The sequence below is a fragment of the Diachasmimorpha longicaudata genome, chromosome 8, assembly GCF_034640455.1.
Source record: "Diachasmimorpha longicaudata isolate KC_UGA_2023 chromosome 8, iyDiaLong2, whole genome shotgun sequence".
Taxonomy (NCBI): Eukaryota; Metazoa; Arthropoda; class Insecta; order Hymenoptera; family Braconidae; genus Diachasmimorpha; species Diachasmimorpha longicaudata.
In genome coordinates this window covers 6,909,702-6,921,848 of record NC_087232.1, presented here as the reverse complement: position 1 = coordinate 6,921,848, position 12,147 = coordinate 6,909,702, and the positions used below count along the sequence as shown (strand labels likewise).

At 37.6% G+C, this 12,147-nt stretch overlaps 2 protein-coding genes across 7 annotated transcripts in view; one reads left to right on the top strand and one right to left on the bottom strand.

Moving 5' to 3' along the window:
• The window catches only part of LOC135165458 (uncharacterized protein), a 32,279-nt gene that overhangs the window by 12,747 nt on the left and 7,385 nt on the right, over window positions 1-12,147 (bottom strand). For 2 of the 6 annotated variants that reach the window (XM_064126757.1, XM_064126763.1), the window contains exons 1-4: window positions 7,672-8,276; window positions 6,248-6,538; window positions 2,570-2,750; window positions 605-1,201 (exon numbers count right to left, since the gene is read on the bottom strand). In XM_064126757.1, coding sequence (XP_063982827.1) covers window positions 605-1,201; window positions 2,570-2,731 — 759 coding nt within the window. In that variant the 5' untranslated portion in view covers window positions 2,732-2,750; window positions 6,248-6,538; window positions 7,672-8,276. Of the gene's footprint in view, window positions 1-604; window positions 1,202-2,569; window positions 2,751-4,224; window positions 4,244-4,895; window positions 5,026-6,247; window positions 6,539-7,671; window positions 8,277-12,147 lie in introns of those variants that run through there. The other 4 variants (XM_064126762.1, XM_064126760.1, XM_064126761.1 and 1 more) reach the window with 4 other exon arrangements.
• LOC135165460 (uncharacterized) lies at window positions 9,876-11,567 on the top strand. The gene is made up of 5 exons (XM_064126766.1): window positions 9,876-10,114; window positions 10,188-10,287; window positions 10,608-10,795; window positions 10,881-10,931; window positions 11,071-11,567. The coding sequence occupies exons 1-5, from the start codon at window positions 10,028-10,030 to the stop codon at window positions 11,152-11,154; spliced, it is 510 nt and encodes a 169-aa protein (XP_063982836.1). The 5' UTR covers window positions 9,876-10,027; the 3' UTR covers window positions 11,155-11,567.

Here is a 12,147-nt window from a genome sequence, read left to right as displayed (position 1 = left end):
TTAAATATACAGACACATCTAATGCGCTGTATAGCTTTCGAAATAGAAAGATACCATTTTACTTCGATGTTTTCCTACTTTTCCAAAAAATTCTCCTGCTCAGAATATCACGCTCATTTATCGGGATTTAATAAATGTTTTTATTATTGGCAAAGTAATGAATGAGTGGGAAATTTTTAGGATGAGAAAAAATCCCAAATCCATTAATTTCCAAACCCATTCTCATGCTCCGAAATTATAAACTAAAATTGAAGACTAATTATTCACATTTGTAAAGGAAACACTTTCGTCACTTTATTTTTAAATCAAAATGCCCCGAAAAAAAATCAATTTCCATTATCGCAACCACTTTTATACGAAGAACTGTCCGATGAAAATGAATTTGTCTCCTTCACCGCATATCCCAAACCATTCAAGTTGACATATCCAAAATCTATTCGAGGCGCTCAAATTTTGTTTACTATAATGTAATCTTTAAATAGAGCAAATCTACAGAATAATACGTGGAGTTACCGAACGGGAGAGATTTTGAAAAAGTTATAGATCAAAACTGATTCACCCCATTCATTAATGAAATGGAATGTGAAAATAATTGAAGGATTACCTGTAGCTTGAGTGTATGATGTTTGGTCCACTGAGCAATTTGTCGTGGTACAGAGACAGTGTTGTGAGCAATTGGAGTGAAACTAGAAGGTGCGAGGCCAGCGTTAGCGGTAGTTGTGATAGTGGTACTGTTGGTGGTATGGGTGGAGGATGATGCTGTGGATGATTGTGGCTGAGAGCCGTGGCTCCCCATTTGCAGCCCCCCGCAGTTATTATTAGCATTTGAGTTTGGCGGCAGTCGCGTCGACTCAAACCTAGTGGGAGGTTGAATAGACTGTCGTTCTTCGTCCCCTTCATTTTCACTGATTTTCGTTACATCTGCACCAGGGCTGGCAGCATTGCCCATGCCAAATGTATCACCACCCTTGGATTGTTTAGCACAGGGGGATATTGGTAAGCGTGGCAGAGGGAGCTTCGAACGTGGACCGATGCAGCAACAATCGGCTATGGATGATGACAGATTCAAGGGTTTTTCTAGAGGGACTTTGTCCTTGGTGTCTGATGGTGTCAAGCATTCTCGAGAGTCACCCTGTCGGACAGCTAGGCGAGGTGAGTGATCCATTGGATCTTCTTGGGATGTCTCCGGAGGGATACTCTCCTGTAAATGGTCGATTAAAAAAATCAAGTAATTTATATCGCACGTAAAGGCCGGTGTATTCTCCTGTCAACGTGTGTAAGAGCAATGGAGCGCGTCATTGGTGGATTGAAATTTAATCTATGCTACTCAACTCCTGCACATAGTTGCTTTCACTCCGAGTTTCTTATCTTGAGACTAAGACTAATGTGTGCATGATTGCAAGTCGACTGTCAAACGCAAAATGTCACTTGGGTGATCTCATTGTTCGAAGTTTCGTAATCCAGGACATTCCGTAGTTAATCAGAATGGAATCATTTGCATGAAATACTATATTATATCTGTGAATAAGATGTGATAAGAGAGGTAAGTGTCGGAGATTGGTCGTGTCGCGTTGATTTGATATGTTGAAATATAATTCTTTGGGAGTAATTCAAGTCTCATAGGAGGCGAGGGGTTGATACAAAGACGATCGAGATATTATTCCGACAATCGTCTCAGACATAATACTGTTCAGATTGAATGGAAGAAATTGAAACAAATTATGAATAGTGGCTGTCGTTCTCATTGGATTTTGTAAATTTAATCCAAATTAATAACCATTTTCTGATCGACGGTGATCAATGAAAGACTTTGAGAGCTGAATACTTCAAGAATGAAGTCACGTGCTGGATATATTATGCAACACGTAGAGGTGTTTATAACTATGCTAAGTTTAGCTTTATAACAACATCCTCGAGCTTATTCAGCTCCTTGATTCTAAAAATCTCCAACTTCCGGTTAGAAGGTCATCACCACGCATTTATTAGTCATTCTACTAATGCACTGTTCTTCTTGCAGTGAGAATGCGAAGGATATATTGATTTCGTAATGCCCCTTCTGCATCATTTGCAATGAAGAACAATGATTTGTTTATTCTGTCAGATTTCCATTGACAGACAATGTTTTTCCCAATATTCCGAATAATTCTGAGTAATTGAAAATGATCTCTCTGAAGACATAACGAAATTTGTGATTCCATCGATCTCCTCCCTTCAAATTAAATTTCAAATCTTTTTCGGAATATTTAGCGAAGTTTTTGTAACAATGTAGATGAAAAAAATACGAGATTTAAGCAATTATTATTTTCGTGGGAGCTTTGGTGGGCGTACACGTCCGCACCGGTGAGTGCGGACGTTTAAAACGGGAGTGGGATTCTAACACTTAGTCAACATATCCGTATTTAAGTTTCTGTGGATATAGTGCATATAGATTTAGTAGGACTAGGTGATTATAACTAAATGAATTAGGATCGGGATAACAATCCAATTTGTTGAAGATCCGACATGTAATGGACCTTACTTACGAATTTCCTATTTCCTAATATTATTTACAGAAGAATCTTAAACTCACTTGTGACAGGCGAATGCCATATTTCGTTCCCCCTAGAATGACATATCCACCTCCACCGCTTCCAGTCATGACTCGGGCTGCTCCGCCAAACCACCCCCCTATACCACTGGTCCTCTCGTTCTTGGCACCACCACCACCCCCGTCGCCGCTGATACGGGGCATCCTTCATCCTTCTCTCACCCTGAAATCCGAATGAATCACCAGTGAAATGGCGACACGATAAAGATGTGACCGACGATATTGAGTGATAAAGAATCACTTTCAGGAAAAGATCTGATGAAATAATCGATTTTTTCATTCCCAGTTTTTTCTACGAATTATTTACAAATATATTCAGTCCTGAACGGCTGACTAATTAGCACAAATTTAGCATACAATGTTTACTCATGAGGTCTAAAATTTAACCACAAATGAGTAGACTTAGTGGAGAATGTCAAGAGCCCACTTCTGTGAAAGTTCACCGTATTGCAAAAACATCTTCCTTCGTGTCCTCTTTACATCAAATCATAAATCATACGTCTGCCTTATTCTTATTCCGTATATATGGAACATATTTTTGTACGGGTTTTTAGTGGTATTACAGCTTAAGAGAACATTTCTACGATGAATTCGGTGTAATTAAATAGAGTGTCTTTAACGTTCAATTCATCTTATCTCTCTACTACCTACTTTTTCACCCGCTCATTAAATCAAATATTTAATTTCACAAGAGAAACCAATCTTTGCGATCAACGATAATAATAACAATGGAGATAGCCAAGTTGTTTCTAATCCGGCATATTTCATTCTCCCTCGCATCTGTCGTTTGAAACATTCCGTCAGGAGTGACTGATAAGTATTTGAACACTTTGTCATCAGTGGACTGTACACTTCCCCGTTTCGTCACTCGTATCAGAGGTGGAAACCGTCAGAGAACGCGGAAATATTTGCTAGTCTTTGACGTACATCATTCGAACAGTAAAAAATTATGATTCAATTGCATTATCGTCATGAATCTAGAATTAGGTAATTTTATTCGTTGGAATTTGACAAACTCTTTGAAAAGTTTTTATTTCGATTGCGATGAAGATAACAGCGATGGCCTTGGCTGCAGCGACAGATTTGCTTCAATCATTTTTAATCGTTTCAACCATCTGCTGGAGCTAGACCATTGCCGCAAACGATTTTCTAATGGTTATCGTTTATCAAAATAATAGAACGACTGTGACATTCGACTTCTTTTTTAACGGAAATTATTCGGGAAAAATTCCGGGGCCTTCACTGAAAATTTTATCGCAAAAAACGTGAATACTTCAGTCCATTTTCAGTGAAATTAGACCGAAACCCCCGAAAATGTTACTAGATATCCCAAAAACTTTTAATGACTTCAATGATGAGTGGAACGAGACGAGATGAAGTCTCCGTAGCGATGAAAAGATGGGATGAGAACCCTCGAGATATTTTGAACGAATTTTTTTAAAGACCTGCCAGTGTATTACCGCAGTTTTGTTCTCTCTACGTTCAAATAGTGAAAATTCCACCGAAGATACTCTCGAAAAATGCATTCCTTCCAGTTGCGAGAGTACCAGTTTGATTTAAGACATAATTCCCTGGTGCAGAAGTACCCAATGGCAGGAGAACAGATTACCCGAAAATAGCTAAACTGTTTCACTTGCCTGGTGTACCAGGCAACGAAGACCCGCTGGAGGCCTCAGATTATTTCGGAAGACGACCGAGAAGAAATGTTGAAAAATTTCCATTCAACTGACTTCATCAACCGCCAATTCAATAATAAACGTCTTCAACTGAAATATTTATATCTTTGTGAATGAAATTATTGTTCACGTAATTTCTCTCTAACTTTCACATACCTTTTGCAAACAATTTCTAGTCTTTAAAAAATGTCTAAACAAAATGAAAGTTTCTTCAAATATCCGAGAAATAGGTACCAAAAATGTCAATCTGTATTTCTCACATTCAGACATTTATTTTTGCTGGGAATTCAACAGCGAAAAAATAAAGTGAAATCACGTGAAATCAAATAACGAAACGTACTAGCTCTGTTTGTTCCAAAAATACCAAAAGATCTTTCGAGCTGAGAAAATTTCGCACATCAAAACTTTTTGAATAAAATCCCCAATTCTATAATTAATTGCCCACCCAGCGCAACAATAACCAATTAATAAGAGCGTATGTTCTGTTCGAGTCACTTGATTACTTGAAAAGTGTTGCACTAATCTTAGTCATTATTTAAAAAATGACGATATCATTACGCATATATTCATTTGGCGTCCACCGCTCCTGTTATCAAGATGACCAAACAATTATAATCTAGGTGGATGCTTACTTCAAATCCCAATAATTCCGATCGTCCTATTAATTGACTAATTGCAAGATTAAATTCAGGAGAAGAAGTAAACAACACTCGGATTCTGGATGGAATGTAACGCGAATGGGACGTTTCACCGTACACTAAGTGTAGGATACTGGTGTGCCTGTGTCGGCTAGCTGCGGCAAAAGCCACCTTGGTGAAAGCCTCAACGAAGACGATAGCAGACTCAGCAGTGTTGCTCCGTTCCGAGGAAAGATTTTCTAAATAGCGCAGACTCTGCAGTGCTCGTGTGTGCAGGGTGTGTAAGAATGAGACATAATATTGTTTGGTGAGCTTAGAAGTAACGCTTGAGTATATTAGATTGAGTACAGTGTGCTACGAGAAAGATATGCAGAGGATGATATTTATACCGGGGATAATTGTGAAGAAAGAGACTGCGACGATGCGGAGGTATTGAGGAACAAGAATTTTTTGGGAGTGGAATTCTCAATGGGAGATAAACTTAAATGAGATAGAACTGACTTAAGACCCAGCAGATGAACTTGGTATTTGAGGATATCCAAGTGCTTTAGCTATTTTTTCGTCAGTCGAATGATTTTCTATTTTTGTTGGGCAACATCAGAGCTTCCATTTGAGCATCATTTAACTCTAATTTTCCGGTTGTTTAACAGCCATTTTAATCTGCACATTAAACCAGTGGAAAGTGGCTTAAAAAACCAGGAAAAAAATAAGTTTCTACTTTTGGAGAAAGATGTAGTAACTATAGAAGTATAATTTGTGAAAATAGCGAGCATCTCCCAAATAATCTATGAACACTAAATTACTTTCCCATAAAAATCATTCGTTGAGAATCGCAGAAAATTTATCGAACTTCAAAAGTTAACCGGAGATTCATTCCATGGGAGAAGAGTCCTCAGCTTAAAAAATAATTAGCCTGTGGTGTAATCTACCAAAAAATTAATGGATCATTCGGGAACCCCCCCTCCCCCCTAGTGAGTGCCTAAAATTGTTCTGAACAAGATGATTGATGGACCGATCAACAGACTCGTTTGTAGACCACCAAAAAGATAATAATCTACTATTATGGAAATTCCCAAGCCCTCAAGGGCTAGCACGCTGCATTGGTGGGCGGGCTAAGCTTTGGGATGGCGAACACCGCTGAGGGTTAGAAATGGAGTGGCGACTATGAGGGACATCTCTAAGAAGGCGACATCAGGGAGATCGCAAGACGATTGTGTCAAAAAGTTAGTTCTTACGGAGTGCTAGAAAAAATTGTCAGGGACTTATTAAATTTTCCTTAATTGTCGAGTTTTCCTGTCTTCCCATATTGGTTGGCTATGAACTGATACTGAAATTTAAAGACTCACGTGCTGCTTTATAGTGCAGTCCACCAAAGACATCAATCCCCACAAATCCCTCGGTGTCCCTCGGCCATCATTTTCTGGGGGTTGAATTGATTGCACTTTTGAGGGACTGCTGATTGTGAATGAGAGTTGCTTGGAGCACTGCCGTAATACTACATGCACAATCGCATCCTATTACAACCACGCACGCCTTTTCGTCGACCAAGTCTGAATTACCAATCGCAGAGCCAAGGAATGCAGCGGCTTTCAATCGCTCCCCAGTTAATCAGTGGTTTTATGATTTTCGTTATGATGCTATGAATTAATTAACAAATATTAACACCATGTTCGTTTTCACTGTGAAAATACGGAGTGCCCTGATATGTTCAGAATAATTGCATCTCTACATTGTTGTCGTGTTTTGATTGGAAATATTTTTTTAACCAATAAAATTGATGCAATTCAGCGTCATTGAGAGAAATAAGATCTAATCTCCTCATCAATGTAGACCATTTCTTGACTGGAAATTACATTGAGAGAAACTTTACTTTCTTGTGTATTCACTAGAAAATCGTGTTTATTAGAAAATTAACGATTAGATAATGTTTAGTTCACATAGAATTCTGTTGATGAAACTATTTTTCTGACTATGTATCCAGTTAAGATGTACTTGTGTTAGTAATGTAATTACCAAAATTGAATGGCCAATCGTTATATAAATTAGCAGCTCTGTTAATTTAGAAAAAAATTACGAGCAGCAATTTCTAGTGATAAAATGAAACTAGAAGTTCAGAAGAACAGGAAAATAGAGTGATATTTTGTTTCATTGAGTTCATTAAATTGTTGTATGTCTTTTTTAACGCGAAATAATTAAGTGAGCGCGGGGCACATCTCTTGTCATCTACGCCCTTGGTCTGCAGAATGTTTTTTTCCTCATATTCGTACATGTATAATTCTTTGCTATATAAAAGGCAAGGAAGAAACAACTCAAAAGGTTCAAGAATGTTGGAGTACCGAATGCAAGAGAATTCAATGCCCGAAATACCTTAAAAGAACTAGTTCCAATATGACAATGTCCGGCATTTACAAAATTGCTCCAAATTCTGTTTTGAATTATTTCGAATAGAATTATTTCTTTTCAATTATTATAAACAAATTCTTGTCACCTTCACAGCTGAATGTCTCATTAAAACATCTTCCAATACATCGAAATAAAATAATAATGGATCAGATAATCTATTGATGATTTCAATGTGAAATGCTGTTTTCAATATGAAAAATCTTGAATCGTTCATTGAAATTCCCGAAGATTGTAATAATGTTTTTACAATATCGGATTTGCAAGAAAAAAAAAACATTTCAACGACGTGGACGGGGACGATGATGAATTTGGAGGCTTTCATTGACATCTGGAAAAATATGAACTAAATTATTGATATCGACAATACCCTCCCTCTTCTCCACCTTCGTCCTGCGATGAATAACTCCCCCAAATTAATAATTCTTCCTCGACTCTTGAGTAAATTTCACGAAAATCACTTGCACTGCAGTTATATCCACTTCACTGATACTCTAGATGATACTTCCACTATCCTCCACATAACTCATACCCATGGGCTGAATAGAGAGGAAATTATTGATGCACCAGCGTCTGCAATTCACTAATAAATAAACAATATCATAGCTCATTAACACCAATTTCTCGACGAAGCAGCGAATCTCCTGTGTCAATGATTTAAGCTCTTCACAACAACAACAACTAGTAAAAATGGCGAGAATCACTTTTACAACAAATGCACTGGACTAACGAGGATCAAATGACGCCTGCAGATGGCCTGATACGCGGAGGAGCTGGTCTCCATCAATTCAACGAGAGAAAGACTTCGAACAATGTTGAATCGGATGAAAATGCCGAAATGTTAATACAATTGATCGGTACCGGCGAGGAACTGCGAAGCCGCTCAACTCGAGACCGACTGAGTGTCTCGCGCGGTTTAAAACGCACCGGTTCCATGGCACGACGACCCACAGTAGAGAAACGAGAAGACGGGCAACAACTAAAGACACAGGGAGAGACTGAGTGAGATAACAAGACTTTAGCTTGCTTTAGCTGGCCCCGAAGAAATTGTGGGATTGTCGGAGGGGGCGGCAAGGGGATGAGGGACGTGGGGAGGACGAAGAGAGGCAGCCACGTTGCCACAGTGTTGCATTTGTTGTACGTGGATTTGAGGAGGTGCTGGCGGCCCAGAGTCTGACTCTCCTGTGGTCCCTTCAGTTGATCCACTTGGAGAGATGTTACTGTTACTTATTATCTACTGAACTCTTGCATCTACGATTCACCGGCTTCAGGATTCATTTTGTCTTCTGTTTCAATTTCAATGGAGATTTTCGACTGGACCTCAGCGTTTTTTTATAGCAGATGAAAATTCAATTTTATTGATAATCAACAAGAATTTGGCGCAACATTTCATTGTGTATCATACCGTTAATTGTTCTCCAAAGTCAATTTTCGCAATTGTTATCGAATAGATGCATTGATATTACTGTATCTGCTTTGGGGAAAATTGAAGGACTTGTATCACTTTGTTATCTCCATTAAAAATGCAGGTAAACAAAATATTGTTTTATCTTATCAGTATTTACATAAAGTCGCCTTAAATTTTTGAGTTTTTATCGGTCGGCTGTGTTCCGCAAAGATGGATATCACTGAGATTGGCCGTGCAATTTCAAGGGGCCATTATGATAAATGGTTACATTCTCGGGAATGCATTTTCGACCATGGCTGCCCGAAATTTTTAAAAAGTAAAAAAATTAAGTAAAAAAATTGTGCAGGTTGAAGATTAGGAGGAGTCTCTCTGCTGAATGCAGTTTAAAAAAAGTTTTAAGACTGATTGTTTATGATATTGCATTTTGGCTCTCAATATAAAATCTGAAACAAAGGTTCCATAAAAATAAAAATAGATAAATATTCAAGAATGATTTTTTGTTGTTTTGTCATGTGTTACCTCGAGGAACTATTTATCATTTCATATCAATAGACTTCCTCTCCCTGTACTGGTTTACCGTTGTTGCATCCCGAACTCGTTCTTTGAAATCGAGATGGCAGGTTCGTTGGCCGTTCTGTGTGCTAAACCACTCTGTTACACAAGTGCAGGATTTTTAAATAAATTAATAAATCAATACCCACGAGTCAAGGTAAATTCAGATATTTATATTGAACTTCAGCTCCTCAGTTGCAATTTTGCCAATCAGCCATCTTTTCTCGACATCGTACGCACACTAAAACACCTCTGAACAAAATACAAATTTCCCGGAACTTAACATAGCTATATTTGTCAATCAGATAAATTTTACGCCACCTAAACATTGTCCATTGTCTAAAATGCAGACTCATTTCTTCCGTGCAGCTAATGTTGTCATATGATGAGGGTTATGAGCTGAATTCGAATTTAGAATTTATTTTAAGTGGAGGGCAAAATTATAATAATTTTGCTTACATCATTATTATTAATATTCTCACAATTATTCTAAACTCATGTTTAAGGTACGAAATTATTCAATAACATTTTTAAATTCGACCGCCTAACTTCAGTCGACATAGCAGATATCTCAATGCCCGACGTCCTAACTAGCCCGTTACTTTAGGTTGTCGTCCGTTGGCACACATGGAAAGTGCAGCAGATGAGTAAACTAATAAAGTAGTGCTCACAAGTCACTGGGTGTGGTTACAAGAATTTAGGTAAAATCCCCCAATATTTTTGTAAAAAACATTAAAAATCCGAGGAAGAATCGAAACCTGCCAAGATGACGATCGTACAGTCCTGTTGGTCGCCGATTATATGGACGAATAACATCAAAACTGGAAGTAAAGCAATTGCTTGCTACACCGTGGTAAGTGTCAGATACACTTGTAAACAACAAGAGAATTAATTGAGATCAATATAATTAAGCTGTTGAATTCCAGGCTATCAGTGTCATTATGATCACCTTTATATCCTATCAAATGCTCGGAGGTGATTCTACACAACTTTATAACCCTCTTTTTGAGGCAGACGTGAGAGGATGTGAGTATTCTGACCAATAGCGTGGATTAATTTTTTAATATTTCATTATTGTGATGCAGACCTTTGACACCCTTTTAATTGCTGTTATTCAATGCTTAGACAATCGGTTTTCCAATGGAGGACAAAATAACTAGATCAGAGTGATACTATTTATATTTTCAAAAATTAATTAAGCAGGTCAACACTCTCAGATTTCCAGTAGTTTCCAAGGTTTCCCTAATTTTAATTAGCAATCAGTATGAATTGCGTAGGTTACGATGAGCTGAGACTTTGAGAATATTTGACATAGCTAATGATGAGCTCTATATTTTTTCACCCAGCAATGCAGTGGGTAGGTGGATTCCTGATACTCTACTTTGTGGTCCTCATAATGTCCGCTTTGTCGATGGTGTATGGCATCAACATAGGAATCAGGGGATGGCTGTTACCATGGCTTATATGTTGGTTCTTTGCCTTCCTATTTCAATTTTCCTTCGGTCTGTGGCTTCTAGGCGGCTACTATATCTATGTATGTATAATTATTCACGCGCATTTCCATCCATTCCTAAAGTATTCGTGAATCCTATTAATTATTTCATTTGATTTGATTTCAGCTTGAGGTCGTCGTCCCAACAATGATCCTTTGGTTGTGGGGTGCATATAATGTGAGTTGAATTCACTTTTCAAGCTGCTCTATCGAGTAAAATTATCGTGCATGAAAATTGTTGAATGTTGAGGGCAGTGTCAGTGTCTAAATTGCCATAAATAAATCTATGAAATAATTTCTTCATTATTTTTTTGTAGCTGTATTGCTGGTTGTGCGTACTTTCCGTCTACAAACTATTCGAACAGCTCCAGTCGCCGAATATCGAATTACTCTGGCCTTAAATGAGTGCCCTAGACGTTAAACTAATCCATAGTTTGTATCCTAGTTGTTAAAACTGACGACAATGTAAATTGCATGATAGATCTATCATACAAATTTTTAATTTGAATTCCTGTATCGATTGAAATGACCGAAGACTGAAAATGGCTTTGCAGAAGAGCCATCCGTCCACAGTCGGTCATTTTGGTGTTCACGGTACAATGGAAAAGTGCAAAGGGGTATGAGATATGCTCCGGATGTGTAGTTCACTGACTTAAAATATTTTTGTAATTATATTTTTCATATTTATAGAAATAAGACGATATTCAATCGGTAATTTTATCGAACTATTTAGTACATCTAACCGTCAACAGTTTTTTAAAAAAATGTCTTCTTCATGTTATTACAATAAAGCTTACATTGATGATCTGATTGATTTTGCTATGACATTCTTTTTATTATAAGACAGGTCATTTTTCATTTCAATAATAATAACCAAATTTTTTAACCTGGAGCTCCAACGAGCAGAAGATCGCTCCCAGAACAACCGCTCGATTTGGGACGAGTGTCCTGTGGTTTCCTATATTTTTTCTACGATCCGTAGCAGTGCAACGTAAAAACCACAGCCGCATAAGCGGATATGGTGTCAAAATGGACTTGAAAATGGCTACGAAAGCCATAAACAAGGGAGCAAGAATATTCCTAAACTGTTACTGATTTTTATGGGCCGTTGTACTGGTTTTATTTTACGAGAACCCCAAAACTGTTCTCGGAATTTGTTTTCGAAGTAAAAATTACCATAATAATTTGTTAATAAATGAATATAAATGAATTAAGGAGTCCATTATTGCATGAAATGATTGAATAAAGTTTTACGGTTTTATATTGACTACTGCATTCCTTGTATTTGACGGGAATCTCAAAAACTATTTTTGGAACCTTTGCCATAAACGATATTATTGATAATTTTATCAATTAATTTTTACGCTGTTCTATCAAGGTCTATTATTATGGAA